The sequence below is a fragment of the Tamandua tetradactyla genome, chromosome 1 (genome assembly GCF_023851605.1).
Source record: "Tamandua tetradactyla isolate mTamTet1 chromosome 1, mTamTet1.pri, whole genome shotgun sequence".
Taxonomy (NCBI): Eukaryota; Metazoa; Chordata; class Mammalia; order Pilosa; family Myrmecophagidae; genus Tamandua; species Tamandua tetradactyla.
Window position 1 is genome coordinate 70,508,853 of NC_135327.1, and position 18,615 is coordinate 70,527,467.

The 18,615-nt window shown below is 37.8% G+C and overlaps 1 protein-coding gene and 1 pseudogene across 1 annotated transcript in view; one reads left to right on the forward strand and one right to left on the reverse strand.

Moving 5' to 3' along the window:
• The window catches only part of ABCA13 (ATP binding cassette subfamily A member 13), a 442,652-nt gene that overhangs the window by 187,753 nt on the left and 236,284 nt on the right, over nucleotides 1-18,615 (forward strand). Inside the window, 4 exon segments of the mRNA XM_077118896.1 lie at nucleotides 8,104-8,218; nucleotides 9,606-9,935; nucleotides 11,929-11,998; nucleotides 13,441-13,572. Coding sequence (XP_076975011.1) covers nucleotides 8,104-8,218; nucleotides 9,606-9,935; nucleotides 11,929-11,998; nucleotides 13,441-13,572 — 647 coding nt within the window.
• On the reverse strand, nucleotides 14,684-15,345 carry LOC143678424 (peroxiredoxin-6 pseudogene; annotated as a pseudogene).

Sequence of the window (18,615 nt, forward strand, 5' to 3'; positions counted from 1 at the left end):
AACATCCTAAGTATATAACAATTTTATTTGGTTTGGTACCAAATTAACTTTAATAGAGGGTGGGCCATGATGGTTTAGCAGGCAGAATTCTCACCTGCCATGCTGGAGACCTAGGTTTGATTCCTGGTGCCTGCCCATGCAAAATAAAAAAGAAAAAAAAAAACCCAGCAAATTAACTATAGTAGCATTCATGTATACTTCTCCAAGAACTCTGTCGCCGCCCCTCCCCACCATTTTTTAACTTATTGCCACTTATATCTTTGTACATTGTATGTCCAAAAACCTGGATTTGTAATTTCTTTTTATGCATTGTCAGTTATCACCATTAGGAAGTAAAGAGTAGAATTACATAACAAACAGTACAATACAATTATATTGGCGTTTATAATTACCCAAATGGTTGCTTTTATCATAGGTCTTTATTTCTTTATGCTACTTTGAACTGATGTCTAGTGTCCTTTCATTTCAGTTTGAAGAACACCATTTACTGTTGCTTGTTTGGCAGGTCCAGGGGTGATATACTTCCTCAGCTTTTGCTCATCTGAGAATGTCTTAATCTCTTGCTCAGTTTTAAAAAAGGTCTCACCAAATATGAAATTCTTGGCTAGAAGTTGTTTTCTTCCAGCACTTTAAGTATTTCAAACCACTGCCTTCCTGATTTCTAATGAGAAATCAAAACTCAATCGTATTGGAATTGCTTTGTGTGTAACACAGTGTTTTTCTCTTGCAGCTTTCAGAACTTTCTCCTTATCTTTTGCATTTGACAGTGTGATCCACATATGAAAGGTGTATTTTTTTCCATGTTTACCTTGTTTGGTGTTCTCTGTGCTTTTTTGTTGTGCAAATTTATGTCTTTTGCTGTGTTTGGGAAGTTCTCTGTGATCAGTTCTTTAAATATTCCTTCTGCCCCTTTCTTTCTGTCTTCTCCTTCTGGGACTCCCATAATGCGTATATTGGTGTGCTTGATGGTATCCCATAGCTGTCTTTTCACTTTTATATTTCTTTTTCCCTTCTGCTCCTCAGCATGTCTCATTCAATTGTCTTTTCTTCAAGTTCATTGATTCTTTTTTCTTCAGCTCCATTCTACTCTGGAAACCCTCCTGGGCATTATTTATTTCAGTCATTGTCTTCTTCAACTCTAGTAGTTGTGTTTAGTTTCTTCTTAAAATTTCTATCTCTTTACTTAGACTCTCATTTTGTTTCTTCATTATTTTCTTGATATTTTGCGGTTCTTTCTCTGTACTTTCATTCATCTCCTTAAGCATTTTTTTTTATATTCTTATATGCTGTATGGTGGGTTCGCATTTCATTATTTTTCCATGTGAGTATCCTGTTATTGCAGCACCATTTGTTGAATTTTTATTTGTTTTGTTTTTGTTTGTTTTTTGCTTGTTTGTATTTTTTGGGAAGTACATGGACCAGGAATTGAACCTGGGCCTCCCACATGGCAGGTGAGAATTCTACCACTGAGCTATCCTTGCACCTACCCCTCCTTAAGCATTTTTAAGATCATATTTTTGAAAGCTTTGTTTGGTATGTCCACAGCCTCATCTTCTTTGGTGGTATTTTCTGTATCTTTAGCCTCTTCTTTTAGATGGACCATCATTTTCTGTTTCTTTGTCTTGTGCTTTTTTTGCTGCACACTGTACATTTTAGAAATTAAAAATATTAACTCTGGGATTTACTCTCCAGGATGCCTGTTTCTTGATTTTGTAACCAGCTGGTGATAAGACAGATTTTCTTGAGCTTCAGCCCTCCTGTCAGGAAGGTCTGCCCAGGGTAAATGCACTGTGTAGGGTTTACCCTGCCCTACTGGGCCTCTGTCTTGTGCTGGGCTTTTGCTTGTTAGTTGTTTTGGAGTTCTGTTTATAGGAGTTTGGTTGCCCCTTTGTTTCCCAGAGGACAAACCTCCCTCTTTCAGGTATCTGAAGCTGACAGGCTTATGTCCCAGCATGTCTGCCTCTATAGTTTTTTTACACCTCTTTCATTGTCTTCCATAGCTTTTACCTGTAGGGCAAATTTTTGGAGGAGGGCCAACCCGGGGAGAACTTTCCCAATTTGTTCTTTCACAGCCAAAATAGGGCCAGACTCTCAGGAAGGGGGTCCAAAGCAGCTCCAAAGTGTCCTGTGGAGGGGGTCATGAAGGGTGCCAAAAACTCCAATGGCTTCACAAAGCTGAGCTTTCCTGGCCTGAATGGCAGAGATAACAACACTTCAGCTAACTTTTCTTTGCAGACCTAAGGAAGCCCTACCACCTGTGCTCATGTCTGGGGAGGGTTGAAACAATGGTGGCTGCCATCTTTGTTAGGGAGAGGTTGAGATAATGGCTGCCCTCAGAGCTGGAGTCCCTTGATTGGAATTCCCTCATCTAAAAGCTGTGACCAGTGATTGGCTGTGCACACCCCTTGGGAAAGAGGATTTTTATGTCCCTTTGTCTTAGTAGCAGCTAACCAGGGCTGGATCCCTCAGTACCCTCCCATGAGAGTGGGAAAAGAATAATTTATAGTTCTTTACGGTAATTTATTAGCCTTTTCCTCCCACTCTTCCCTGACTGCTGCAGTGTTCTTCTGGCCTTTGGAGTTTCAAAATAGCTATTTCAGACCATCCCTGCCTGCTATTTTATGCTTGCAGCTCTGCCATCTGCCCTGGAAGTCTTCAGCATTTATTTATTTAGTGTAAACATAGCTTTCTTTTTTTTTTATATTGATGTATCACATACTGTGTAATCATCCAAAGTGTACAATCAACAATTCACATTATCACCATATAGCTGTGCATTTATGATCACAATCAACTTTTTTTTGGTGAAGAATAACGTATACAAAAAAACAGTAAATTTCAAAGCACAGTGCAACAATTAGTTGTGGAAAGGATTTCAGAGTTTGATATGGGTTATAATTCCACAATTTTCGGTTTTTACTTTTAGCTGCTCTAAGGTACTGGAGACTAAAAGAAATATCAATATAATGATTCAGCAATCATGCTTGTTTGTTAAATTCTACTTTCTCTGTATAACACCACCATTACCTTTGATCTTTCTCCTACTCTTTAGGGGTGTTTGGGCTATGCCCATTCTAATTTTTTCATGTTGAAAGGGGCTGTCGATAACATGGGATAGAGGGGTGAAGCTAGTTGATGTTCTGGAGAGGCTGGGCCCTCTAGGTTTCAGGACTTATCTGGTCCAGGAACCCATCTGAAGGTTGTAGGTTTCTGAAAAGTTATCCTAGTGTATGTAATCTTTGTAGAACTTTATATACTGCCCTAGATGTTCTTTAAGATTGACAGGAATGGTTTTGAGGGTATGTATATTGGTCATCTTCCTCTTGGCAACAATGAAATTATCTAAAATTGAGGGCATTGATGGACAGCATTTATTTTTGAAAGACAGGTTTACTGGGTATGAAATCCTTGGCTTTCTCTTCCCCTAAACAATTTTGGGAATACTTCCATTATCTTCTAGCCTTGAATGTTATCATGGAGAAATCTGAAGCCACCTTGTTTTTTCCCTCTTTTATGTAATATTAACTTTGACAGGCTGTCCAGTAACTTGAAAGTTCAAATAAGTTACTAGGATATATTTCATTGTTGATCATTTTAGGAAGTTTTTCCATGGCATAAATTGAGTCCTCTCAACATGTAGATTTACTTTTTCTTCTATATCAACTATTAATGTATAATGGCTTTAAAAAATGTGTTATTTTCCCAAACATTGTTTTTCTTCTTGGGATATTCCAGTTACCCAGATTTATTCCCCCTTTTCCTTATAATTTGTTCCCCAGTTCTTTTAAACTCTTTATTTCTGTTTCTTTTAGTTGTATTCCTCATCTCTATTTTCTACTTCCCTTACTGAATCTTGTGCAGTAACAATTGACCCTTATGCTTCTTTCAATTTTATCCTCATCTCTCTCATGGTTATTATTTTTCTTCATTTCTTTCTAAGTTTTATCAGTTCACATTTCACCTCTTTTTTTTTTTTTTTTTTTACTGTCTTACTGTCTCATTACTGTATTCTAGCATTTCTGCTAGTTGGTATTTCTTAGGAAGTTGATTATCTTAAACTTTTTAAACTAATGGCTAAAACATTGTTTAAAAGTTTCATCTGTTCTTTTTATGGGATGCGGTCTTCCTTTGTTAGTAACTGTACAACTCTTAAGCTCTTTTTATTACTTGTATAGATTTTGTGCTAGATTTTTTTAACTCATTTTTTTAATGAATTGGGTATTTCTGACAAATTATTTGCAAAAGAGTCCTGTTGGTAGTTAGGGCCAGGTGATGTTAATGTCTGTACAACTACACATCTCAAAGATTCTTTTCCATTGCCACAAAGGAAGAGTATTTTCTGTAAATATACGGATTTTTCACATATCACTCCCTCGTCTGTTTCTGGAAATGGGAACTAAGGGTAGGAGTGGCTTCTGACGGTACCCTGTAAACACACAGCTTAATATCAACTTATAACATGCTATTGCATACAAAGGATATATGCCTTGTCCCTCAGAGTATGCCCTTAGCCTTTAGGAAATGTTTTATGATGGTATTGATATCTACAAATGGTAGATTTTTTTGCTACTGAGATCACTGATACCTTTTTTTTGTATGACTCTTCCATTAACCTGGTCATTTTTTCACCTTTTCAAATACTGGGAGTCTTTCCCCAAATTTATCAAAATTTGAATATGCTTTTATTTCCTTTCTCATGATGATTTTTGACTGGTTTTCATGAGAAATAAGGAAAATGCTGAGTTATGTAGCCATGTATTGTAATTTTTCCAGCTCCAATTTCTTATTCTTTAATTTGTACTAAATTTCCCCACTCAGGTATGTGAACAGAGTCTAAGTTTTCTCTGGGGTGAATGGTAGATCCTCAAGGACTCCAGAGGAGATTATGAATTCCAGAAAAACATGCTCTTAGTTTTAATTCACATACTTGTTAGTGTAACTGCACTGCAAATAGGATCTTTTTAAGATGTTATCTTAGTTAAAATACAGCCAACTGAGTCAGGATGGGTATTAAACCTGTTACTGGAGGCCTTGTAAACAGAAGGCCATGGAGAAGAGCCAGAAGTTGGAACCAGAGGAGAAAGGAGAGGACATTGTCGTTTGACAGGTAAGCCAAGGAATCCCAAGGATTGCCAGCTCACCAGGATGCTGCTGACACCAGGAGGAAGCAAGCCTTCTAGCCTCTGAAACCATGAGACAATAAATTCCCAGTGTTTCAAGCCAACCCATTGCATGGTATTTGTCATAGAAGCTTAGAAACGAAGACATCCAGATTTGGTTTTATTCGATTCCAGAGTATCTTGACTTTGCCCTTTCTAGAGATATGAGGGATCCACAGGGCACACACCCATATCACAGCCCCAGACACACACAGCACAGAATTCTGACTTGGTATCACTTCAGGGATATAGCTTAGAGCAGATTCTCAGATGATATTTGTGCATTAGACTGATTTGTTAATTTATAAGATTCTAGTTGCTGTAATAGTCATCATAGCCACTGCCATTAACAAAAAAAGGAGATTGCCTGAACAAACAGACAGACTTTATCATTTTCCCAATTAGTTGTTTTTAACTGTACTGTTGATTTAAGCTTTATCTTGTGGTCAATTTTGTTACTCTGAAAGAACACATAGCATTTGTTCAGATTTAGGAGTCAATATAATTTATGGCACTCCTTGTTCATGGATTTTTACCTTCTCTGGATATTATAAATATGATGTTAAAAAACAAACAAAGCAAAACCAGAAAATCGTTATTGTATATTAAATCTTATCCTGTAGAAAGACACATTCAAGTCCTATCCACTATTCCTGTGGGTACAAACACTTCTGTAAATAGGATCTTTGACGATGTTATTAGTTAAGGTGAGGTCACACGGAATGAGTTTGTGGATGTGAACCCATTTGTAAATAGTATCTCTGAAGATGTTATTAGCTAAGTTGAGACCAAATTGAATAATTGTAGACCTAAATCTGATACAACTAGAGACCTTTCAAGCAGAGGAAATCCACCTGTGGTAGGAGAAGTGAGGAGGATTGAGTGGAGACTGAGGAGAGAGATGGCTGTGTGATGTCGGCAGAGATGAAGTCATGGATTGCTGGTAAGCCACCAGAATGCTAAATGCTACAGACTTTGGAGAAAACATGGCTTGCCAACACCTTGATGTTAGATCTCTAGCCTCCAAACTGTAAGCAAATAGATTCTGGTTATTTAAGTCAACCAGTGTGTGACATTTGTCATAGCATCCTTGGCAAACTGAGATAGTCATGAAACAATGACAATCTAGAATACTCTGCCCTCGGCAAACAGTCAATGTATACAGTTCAAGTTAACCAAATGTAGCCTTAAAACCTGATCTCCCAATTTGGCAAGTCATTAGAGTTGTCTGGCACAAATATGATGAAAACAAATGGCTCATTTGTGTATTGATTAACAAATATTTGGCCCTTATCATGTGGCAGGCCTTGGCTAAGCAGAGGAATTATAGTGGTGAGACTACCCTCACAGAGCTTGCATTCTACTGGGAGAGACAGACATTAATATTACTGAGCATATTCCAAACTGAGGTTAATGCTATGAAGGAGGAGTCTTGGAGGTATTGTGAGAGGTAGTTGCAGGGGCATGGTCTAGACATTCCTCTGTCCCCTGGACCATCATCTTTGTCAGAGCTGACACTATCTCTTGGGTTGATTGCTACAGTTCTGTGGTAGCCTCTTGACTCTTCTTTTCATGGGCTTCCTCATTTTACTTCATCATTTCCACTGCACTCAGTGGTCTTTTTAAAAAACATAAATATGCTTGTGTCACTTCTCCCCTATTTTAAAATCCTCTCATGGTATCCCTTTGTTCTTTGACTAAAATCCCATACGTACTCTGGCATACAAAATCCTTGCATGATCTGGTCCCCAGCTAACTCTCTGATCTCATCTCCAACCTAGCTCATAATGCTCTAGCTACACTGAACCATGCTCGGCATGCCCCATGACAGGACTCATACTAGCTGCTGGGGCAGTTTTCCTTCAGACATCTGCAGGACTTAGTTCCTTCTTTCTTTCTCTCTGCTTTCCACAGACAACTTGAGCTCTACCTGAAAGAGCATCCCTCTTCACTGTGGCTTAAACCAGTTCATTTTTAAACTCATGGCACTTGCCACTACTGACATTATATTTTATATTTCCTTGTTTATTGGCTTGTTTTATGCTCCCCCTCCTAGAAACTAGAATGTGGGAACTTTAGTGGCCAAGTCTTTTTCTGATGGATTCATTCATTGTATCACAGGTCTGATAACATGGCTTTACTGTTGGTTGGTCTCGGTGATGGATAAAAGAATTAGTGTGTGGATTTAGATCTTGGCATATGTGGGGTGAGAAGATAGAGGGCCAAGGATTGGGCTGAGAATGTTCACTTTTAGAGGATAGATAAAGGGGAAGCTGCTAGTAAAGGAGACTGAGAAGTTGCCAGGCAGTTGGTGGAAAGACTGACGAGCCTAACAAGGAAAGGTCATTGTTGTCAACATAGCTGAGAGGTCAAGCAAGATAAAGATTAAAAAAATTCCTATTGGGTTCAGAGACACAGATGCCACTGGTGTGCTAGATCAAAGTCATTTCAGATGTGTATTAGAAACGAGCCCTGCAAAGTGGATTGAAAAGAGAGTGTCTGGGGAAATGGAAAGAGAAAATTTTATTTCTCATATTTTCCCACATTTTATAGATTATGGTCTATGGTAAATTGGTGTCATGGATTGAAGAGCAGGGAAATGGTAGTCATGAATGAATTACACATTTACTTTTTCCTACCTGCTCCTCTGGACGGCAGGTGCCAGTGAGGGTTTGGGTGGAGTTGTGCCTCTTTGGGGGTTCTTGAAATATTATCTCCTTTATGAGCTTGCTCATCCGTGAAATCAGGACACTAGTAACATCCTGCCTAGCTTGTAGGCTTTTGAAATGGGCCAAATGAGATATTGTTCCTGAAGGTGCTTTGTAACTTGTAAGAGAAAAAAATGTTAGAAAGCATGTACAGCTGCAGTATTTATCATGAGCACACCCATGAGAAGACGCGTTTTGCTTGCCCTTGGATGCTGACGAAGATTATGTCTTTACAGATTCTTGAACAACGTCGGATTCTTTTTTCCACTGATAATGATGCTGACCTGGATGGTGTCTGTGGCCAGCATGGTCCGAAAGCTGGCGTATGAGAGGGAGATTCAGATCGAAGAGGTGAATAACCTTAAAACACACCTGCAAAATGGAGAGGGCAGACTGAAACTTGGAAATGAATCCTGCCTCATAACTGACTAATTCTCCCAGTTTTGCCTTCCCTACTTTCTGTTTGGGTTCTGCTGCTTGGGCCAGCCAAATCCCTGTCCCAGGAAAATGATTTTAAAACGGAGACTGAAACCTGCTAGAGTTTAACAGATACTTCCTGATGAGATGAAAGAAAACTGAGAATGATAGGTACAGGAGTTTGAAGGGATGTAAGCAATGTTGCTTATTTAGCAGTCATGATAAAATCCAGAAAAACAGGGAGCCTGACCTTATACCATATTTTGCAGTTAGATTTTTTCCATGTAAAGCCTTGCAATTTTGTTCTAATGTTATTATCAAAAATTGAAACTTTCAAAACTGTCTTTGAGAAAGAAAGTTTGCAAAAGCATCTGGGCAAGACCCCACTCATCATTTAGCCATGCAGAAAAGGGAGGCATGAGAGACAGGTGCATGTGATTTACATATTTAAAACTTATTTAATATGAAATGAAGAAATTGTATAATAACTTAAAATATGCTTTTAAATTCATTTTTACAAGCATTGCATAGAATGTACATTGATGCTTTGCTTGTTCTTTACCTTTTCTGTTATATCCAATTTATTCTTGGATTTCTGTTTCTCCCCCAAACCAATTAGCCCCTGAGATTAGGGACCTGGAGGCTAAGTGTTAGATGTGTTGAGCTCTCCTGTTGCAGCTAGCCAGCTGGCCAACACAGAATGGAGGCTACAGGATTAATTGTTCGCATTTCATAAACATCAGCACCAAACTCAAAGATAGCAGGATGTTACAGATGAGCAAATGGGAAGTTTAGTGAGTGGATTCATTTTTTTTTTTGACTTTGAACTGTTATCATTTTACAAAACACATTAAAAACTTGTGCAATGATCCTCCCTTCCCCTCGTCCCAGTATGAAAAGCTTGAGGACTGATACTTCTGTCCTTCATTTTCTCTTTCTTTGTATTAAACAAAACCAACACAAACAAAACAACAAAATCAATAAAACCCAAATCAGCAAGGAAACAGAATGAAACTGCAGTCGATCAGATCTGAGCTCAAGGTCTGCCTCGATGATTTTAGCTGTGCCATCTTGCAGCATATGAGATTGTTTTAACATTTCCTAGTCACAGAAACTATATTGTAAGGTGTTCGTGTCCATTAAATGCCTTATCCCAGAAGGAAGTTCCCAGCATGGGCTCTTCTCTGAGCTGGTATGTGAATTTCCAAGCTGACAACAGTATGGAAGGATCAAGCACTGGTCGTTCTCTTGCCAGTGATCCCATCTGGTCTTCTTGGAGTACCCAATGCTGTGCTAACTTGGGTTTTCCTGCTTTTAACAGTACATGCGGATGATGGGAGTGCACCCGACTCTTCACTTCATGGCCTGGTTTCTGGAGAACATGGCTATGCTGACCTTAAGCAGCGCTGCCCTGGCCACCATTCTGAAAACAAGCGGCATCTTCATGCACAGCAACGCCTTCATCATTTTCCTCTTTCTCCTGGACTTTGGGGTGTCGGTCGTCATGCTGAGCTACTTCCTGAGTGCCTTTTTCTGCCAAGCCAATACAGCTGCTCTCTGTACTAGTCTGGCATATATGATCAGCTTTCTGCCTTACATAATTCTGTTGGTCCTACACAACCAATTAAGTTTTGTCATTCAGACATTTCTGGTGAGTTGTTTTATCAAAATACAAAGTCAAACAAAGCTGCCACCCGACAAAGCAAAACCACCACCCTCAGCTTCCCGATGTATCATTTTCAGATCTATATGGGCCTTCTTATATCTATTTTTTCTTTATTCTGCCCACAGATGCAAATCTTGCAGTTATACTTAGTTCACTGAAATTACAGTGGCTTGGCAGGGTGGCAGCCCGTTAGGAATGGTCATTTTTTCATGTAACAGAGGCACTCTTCTCTTAAGACTGTGGGAAATTGGTAGCATCCTAAAGGAAACATATGACTTTAGTTTCTCTTTGTTTCACGCATGGACAGAAAGAGAATTCTAAAGCTATTTTAGAAGTAAGAAAGACAGTTCAGAAGCTATTTTAGAAGTAAAAAATAAGCATTTTTTTTCTTGAAGCATCATGAATTACTTTGCATTAAATAGAAAGATCTCTCCATTAGCAATGTCAGAGTTGCTCATCCATTGAAAATGTACCTTCTGAAAGGTATTAGGATACTTCCAGGTCTGTAATATAAAATACATAGAGGACAGAAACTTACCTTATCCATTCTCTTATGACTATTGCTTGACTGGCACAATGCATGACACACAGTAGGGACTGATATATCTATATCCATCTATATCTATATCTATATCTATATCTATATCTATATCTATATCATATCTATATCTATATATCTATCTATCTATTTACAGATATACATAAAGGATGAACAAACTACAGTTAAAATGGTTGAGTGCATGGAGCCGAGGTCATCACTGTAAACATCTGCATTATCATCGAGCCTTGAATTTCTCCAGCAGACCAGACAGATTCCTCAGATCACAGTCTGTTGGCAGGTGGTGGATTGGAGGCAGTAATGGAAAACTCGGGAAGTGCCAAGGAGACTTAGAGTCTTAGCACTGCTGAGGGACATTTTTAGGCCTTTAAAAGTCATTTAGTCCAGCACAGCATTTGTGTTAGCTCTGGTGCGTCACTTTCATTGAGAGAGAGTTGCCTTTCCCATGCTTTAGGGACCTAGAGGAGATTAGTTCTATGAAAGTCGCAATATTTTTCTTCAAACTCAGTCAATCATTCAGCCCTCCTTGTTTCTTCTAGTCATATACATCCCACATATGCATGCACATGAAAAAGTGGTTTTATTTCATCAATACTTTGTTTATCAGTTTTGATTAGCATGCGTCATAGCTATCTGATTTCATTTCTAATCATTTTGCGTTAGTGTTAATTAGGTGTTTTCAGAATAATTGAAAATAAACAAGTAACCGGAGCCATTTAGTGTCCTTCCCCTACATACCTGTCTAAAAAAAGGAGCCATTGATAATCTGACTTAAATTTCAAGTGTTGTGATTTTTGCCTTCACTTCAATCCTTGTGTTTAAGGATTTTATGCATACCAAGTTTGATTTCCTTTTTGCATAGCCAAATGTTTTCTAGCAAATAAGATACCTAACTCTGTTATGTTTTTAAACCCAAGATCATTCTTCAGTGGACTTTTTTCCTGACATAGGACCTCTCCCTTGGAAATAAAAATAATATTTCCCCTCAGTAGACTCTCTTTCTAGTATAAAATAGTATACATATTCCATCAGCCTACCTGCAGCGTGCTCTGGGGCATTCCCTTAATAATGAAAAACAATAAATTGCTGGATTCCATTTTCCACTCTTTTGTGTTACACATTTCTGTATACAGAACACTGGATTTATGACACTTCAAACATTGCAGTAAAGAGAAATAATTCCTTTTAGCATTAAAAAGTAGCTTGTTATCACACTTTTCAGAATGGCCTGACATTCTGTTAAGCCTTTGCAGGTTCAGATATTTAAATCACAGCTTGAAGCAATGGTTTACCATTGCTAGAATGGGAAGGTATTTGTGGTTTCTCTATTTGAATTTAGTACTGCAGGTTTTCTGTGATGCCAACCAGACACTAATGTACTGTTCTGTTTTTTCTCTTCCCTCCATCACTCCATCACAGTGCTTCCTCTCAACAACTGCTTTTGGGCAGGGAGTATTTTTCATTACATTCCTAGAAGGGCAAGAAACAGGTAAGAGCATGAAGTTTTAAAAAAAGTAATTTTCAGTGATACTGTTCTTTTTGGAAACTTGCAGTTGTGTTGCAAGTGATAGAGTAGAAAGCCTCATTACAATCATGGAACGTTTGGAATGAGGTCTTAGTGTTTGGTTTAGCTGTTGTTACACACCTCCCACCATCTTGTTTTCCCTGTTTTGAAAATAATTAAGAATAAGTGTGGCATCTCAGTGCTTCACAAGCTGTCGAGGCCCACCAACCAGCTAGTGCTGGTTCCATTTAGTTACCCTGAATTACATTGCACCTTCTGAATTCTTCCACGAATGTGGAGCTTATGTGTGTCTCATCTATCCAGTGTTACTTGACTGGAATCCAACTTTCTGGATCTCCTACCCACTTTTCCTTGTTCAATTCCTTCTTTCACATGACAACTGTTCACACATTTGCCAGATCTTGTTTTTCTTCACATGTTCTTCTGTTTCTGACTGAAGGGCAGAATCCAGACATTGGTCTAGCTAGTATAGAATAGAACACAATAATCTCCTCCAATTTTCTATATATTTTAATCCATATTAATGCAACTTAAGAGAATTTTAAAAAAAACTGAGGGCTGAATTTTTCAGTGAGAAATATGCTATAAGTAAAACTTAGCTCCAGCTATTGTTACATTAGCCAGATAATTTGGTGCTAGCCTTAGAATCTTAGACCTTTTAGTAAGACATGTTAGGTTATCCTTTAACAGTTGAGTAATCCTGAATAATTTCTTATATTCCTCAAATTTAAATCTTTAAACTGAAATCAGATCTTAAGGATATAGAAGAAAAGTGATCATGCTTAAGCCATTTGAATTCTTTGGTCCTACCTCCCACAAATACACAATGATTAAAACATTTATTTCATTGAGTTCTAGTCCAGTACCATAAGAACATTGAGTAAGAGGGATATTTTCCTTTTAAAAAAAATTATGATTGAATCCAGCAACAAATAGCAAATACATTGTAAATAAATGATTCTTTTAACCCTGAATCTTATATATCCTATTTAATATATTTTCCAAAAGCAGAGAGAACAACATGATCTGGAGTTCGGACTCTCAGGGAGACTTCATTTTTAAAACCATGTTTATTGTCTCTGAACACACACACACAAATACACACACACATATAGATGTGTATACATTTGGTCGAACAAATAGAACTTGATATAAGCAAAGAAACTTTAAAAAATTTTTAAATGTTAGATATTAAAATGTTAATGGTCACTCTATCATTAAAATAAATGTAAGATTAAGCAAGCTAACATTTCATCTGGAAAATTATGACGAGTACTGTTGACCTTTCTTTTGTTTTAGCTGTGTTCAACCTTATGCAAGCTTCTAGAATTAATGAACTCATCTTACCAAAGCCTACACTCAAAGGGGACGTGTGGTACTAACTCTGACCTTTTTCTTTCTTCCAGGGATTCAGTGGAATAATATGTACCAGTCTCCAGAACAAGGGGACATGACATTTGGCTGGGTTTGCTGGATGATTCTGTTTGATTCAAGCCTTTATTTTTTATGTGGATGGTATTTCAGCAACCTGATTCCGGGTAAGAATTCTGTTCTTCATAAGATTGGAACATAAATTTCAAAAACAAACTTGAATGAATATATATGAATATTAGAGTAGCCATTTAGTATTTATAAAAAGACATCAGAGAGAGAGATCATAGGACATTTTTTCCCCAGTTTTTTTTTTTTTTTTTTTTTTTTTTTTTTAGGTACATAGTCTGGGAATAGAACCCGGGTCTCCCGCATGGAAGGTGGACATTCTACCACTGAACTACCCATGCACCCTATTTTCCCCCCAGTTTTAGCAAAGGATTTCACTTGTAAATTCTGCAAAAGCAAACTCCAGAAAATATCCACACACTGCAAGAACAGTTCTGTAATAAAATATTTAAAATCATCGTTTCCTTTTTTTCCAAGATGCACTCTTTCATGTACATCATATTTTAGTGCAGACGGATGCACAGAAATACTATGTGTGAAGGACACATGGCATGTCTCTCTTTTTTTTTTTTTTGGTAGCTTATTGCAGAATTTTCTTTTCTTTATAGCAAAATATTTAAAAAATCCCTCCTCCCACTCTTCCCACTTCAGTTGAAAAAGTAGAGAATTGCAAAGCTCCCTTACCTCCCCAGCTGTGATTAAAATACTGAATGTTGAAGAATATTTCAGTTACTTTACGTTCTTGGATTATACACTTAGGCATTTACAGAGAAAGTTGGATCTCAAGTTCTGTTACTCCCCAAAATGACTAACAGAACACAGTATTTGTTCAGGACAGCTAAAAAGCTGAGCCGCTCTATGCTGGAGCAAAATAGGCTTTCTCAACCATTAATGACGTTTACATTTGTTGATCACAAGTCCTGAAATGAGACACCAGTTCCAAATAGAGAATATATTTCAGAGAGAGCCGGCAGGGTGTTGAGATTCAAAAGCAGAACGAAGAGCTGGTAAAGACACAGAGTAAAGATTCCTGAGAAGCTTTTAGTGCCATTTTATTGAATAAGCCAATAGTATAGCAACCTAATGACCTTGACTGTGATCACACTAGGATGTTTTTATGGAACTGCTGCAGGAAACATCACTGACAGGTGACAGACTCTGGCTCACTGTGCTAAACCAACAGCTCCAGCACCAACTTCCAAGAGAGATTTAATGCTGGGGAGTGTAGTGGAGGTATTTCTTGCCAGATGGGAGCTCTTTAATGAAGACTCCTTTAGGAAAAAGTTTTTTGGCTTCCTCCTCAGGGATGGTTGGAAGGACCATCACACTGTCTCCATCCTTCTGATCAACCAGGGTAGCAACCCTCATTTCTGCTGTCAGCTGGAGAGCGAACACTATTTTAAGGATCTCATCAAAGTTCCTTCCAGAGGTGGCTGGATAGAAGATAGACAGCTTCAGTTTCCTATCAGAACTAAAAATAAGTACCACATGAGCTGTCACAGGCATACCCTTTTCCTCCTTCTCTGTAGAGTACAGCATTCCCAATAGGATGGCAAGGTTTCAATTCTTATCATCTATGATGGGAAAAGGTAATGTTTCTATGGTTCCTTCATCATTCTACCTGTCAATATCCTTGCTCCAGGCAAAATGGTCCTCAACACTGTCCATTGAAAGAAGATTCATCTTTACATTCCTCTTGGAAAATTCTGATGCCAGCTTTGCAGCTCTGCCAGGCTCCGTGGTGCCAGCTGGGCTTAAGTACCAAGGGTGGGAGAAGAGAATGCCCTATGAATCTCCTAGATAGTCTGAAAACTGAGGTGGTTGATGATGGAACTGGGGGCCCTGTCCCCGAGAAGCTGCGCTCCGGGCATGGTGGCAGTGATGCCGTGGGAGGGTGAGGGAATGTAACTGTTGTAGCCACCAGTGGGCTGGCTCTGGCAGAGAAGGAACATATTTTAAAAGAAGATGTGAATTTTGGAGGAAGAGATGGTGCTCCCAAATCCTGAGTGAGACAACAAAGGTCATGAGGGTTAGCCAGGATAGAATGCTGGATGAAAATCCATGAAACAGCTCCCCCACTAGTGAACTTCTGCCAACTAAATAGTGGGCTTCTGGTTCCCGAGGGCATGTATTTGAGGAAGGCGGGGATGCAGGCAGTAGGATCTGGGGTGTCTTATCACACCATAAACCTCTTGAGAATGAATACAGAGGTTCAACGAGAGGTTCGATGTGCCCTGGGCAGAGAACTGTGGTGAGCAGAAATGAGAAGACCAAGCTCCAAGCCAGTTCAGCAGATGATCAGACCTAGCAGGTGGCTCTCCTGCATGGGCTGGGGGTTCAGGTGCCACCTCCAAACAGAGAGCTGCTCTTGGGGTCACTGCTATGGAATTTTTCCAAGGTAGGCCTGTTTCTTCCTTGGTGCAGCAGGCCTCAGACTTTGGAGGCCTTTTTCCGCCCCCTCCCCGCCCCGATGGGCTAATAAGGAAAGAGGGCGACCACACTGCTGGCTCGGTCAGGCCAAACAAGAATAAAAGTAGGACTTATAAAAAATAGTAACATTTTATTTTTTAGGAATAGCATTTTGTTGATAAATTTTCTTGTTGAAATTTCTCAGGATCCTAGCTATTTTCTTGTTGAAATTTCTTAGGGTTCTGGCTGTCTATTTTCCAAAGCTAAGGGATGTGTCTAGTGTCACCTAGCCTTTAAAATTAACAGAAAAGAAATTATGATCATATGCAAACTGAAAATGGAGGAAGGTGATATCTTGCTATAAAGTTAATATAAGAGAGAAAATGTATCAATAAAAAAATTGTGATGAACACATTGGGATAAATGAAGACATTTCATGTTACTGATTGGGAATGTTTATTATTTTAAGCATGTTGATTTTCTCTAAATTATTGTATGTAACTTAAAATTATATAACATTTAATATGTAACATGTAAATGTATTATAAACTTATATGAATCATTTCAATTAGAAATACTAATGTAAAAAGGAATTTTTTTTTAACTTAACAAAATGATTCTAAAGGATAGCTGGAAATATAAATTAATAATGTTGGCCAAAATCATCGAACATAATTTTAGGGGCAGTGGCTGACCCTTACATAAAATCTCACTATACACCATTGGCAAGGATGGGACACTCATTTAAGAATAGATAAAGCAATGGAACAGATTAGAAAGTTCAGAACTGAAGCGTATATAATGACTTACTCTGTGCTAAAGTTTCAAAACTGAAGTGTATATAATAATTTACTCTGTGCTAAAGTTGTCATTTTTAATCAATGGGAAAGGATGCATTAAACAATCAGTCTACTTGGGAGAAAAAACAGACTCTAGTTCATAAATTCTTCACAAATAAATATCATTAAAATAATTAAGAATAAGGAAAATATAATTTTTGAGACAAAGTAGGCCTTTGTAAACATAAACCAAAGACAAATAATAAAATTTCATAGAATTTTTCTGTAAGAATTGAAATCAATATTTCAAAATAGCCAAATGAATACAATTATGGGACAATCTATAAGTGAACAAAAATGATTTAATGGCTGTGAAAGAAAAAGTTGAAATTCTCAAATCAAATTTAGAAAATATATGTAACAGTAGAAAAAAGCAGCAAGTAATTTGAACAAACCAATCCTCACAAAATATAAAGTTTATATTGAATAAAACTTATAAAAAAGGTTTAGTTACATAAATCAGCATTCAATTGCATATGCACACAAGATGCCTTTTTCTTCTATGACTAGCAAATATGATAAAAATAATAATAGTGTAGGAATATCTAGGGAAAAATGAAATGACTGCTGGTAATGTTAGTTGACTACCACCATAGGATGCTGAATTCATAGATATATTAAAAAGAACCTTAAAATGTTTATTATTTTTGAGTTGAAATTCTATTTTATGGTAGAAATATTCATATAGATGCAAAAAATGCGTTCACATAGATGTATTTTGCACACTATTTTTGAAAGCAAAAATCTGGAGCAGACCTACATTTTTAAGAATGGCGGATTGATCAGGTAACTTCTTTATGTCCATAGTTTGAATTACTGTGAAGTATTATTCAACTATTGAAATTCTATTTTAGAGGAATATATATTGATGCGGAATACATGCCCAATATAAAATATGAAACAAGGCATAAAATATAATGACATTCAGTTAAAATGTTGAAATATATACAATTAGTTAACTAGGCCAAATTGTTGATATTTATCAGGAATTGTGTAGGTCCTGTTTTTCTGTGTTTTCAAATTTTTCATTGAACATGCATTACTTTTGCAACTACCAAAATTGACTGTAGGTTTTAAAAATTATTTTTACATTAAATTCATTCCATGTATTTTAATAAAAGGAAAGAGAGCAAAATATTTTTTAGGGTATCCAACTACACAATAGGGAGAAAAGTTTTGGGAGTAAATGTTATTGGCAGAAAAATTTCACTCAGCAATTTCAGTGAATAATCTTTTCTTCCAACTCTTTCTGAAGAAAAAATGTGAGGGAATTGGAGTATATATTTTTCCTGGAAGGGTGGAGTAAAGCAGACTATAAGCAAAATGCAGATGTACTCTAAATAGGTAGGAGGAAGTTTCTTTGTAAAGATAATGAAGTGTCCTGTTGTTGAGATGGACCATAGGTGAGCAGCCAAGTGATGAAGTCTGCTGGGAACTGAAGCCCCCAGGCCAGCTCTGGCAAGTCTGAAGATGCCTGCTCTGATCTCCAAATGCTCTGATTGCGACATTTCATATTGTCCATTCAGCTCTCATGCGGAATGGCTTGGCCTCTTGCTAACTGCTTTGTGTTTCTCCCTCTCGTCCTTCTGTCTTTGCTCAATGTCCACCACTGTATCTGTCAAGTGGTCAATTCTATGGGCTATTACTGGTTTCTGCTGACATGCTTGCAACTTGGGTTTATAGGTAGAAGTGGCTCATCAGGTTTGGGACCTTGAATCTCTTTAGGATAAGGTTTTCAGTCTTTTTACTAATTCATTCTGCTTTGGGCAGCTCTGGACACCAGGGGTCAATCACCTGGCCAAATGCCATGCCAAACTTTCCAAAAGCACTGCCCTGGGAAAGGGGATATTTGGCCCATGATACTGTAGAATGGAGAGGTAAAAATGATCCCAG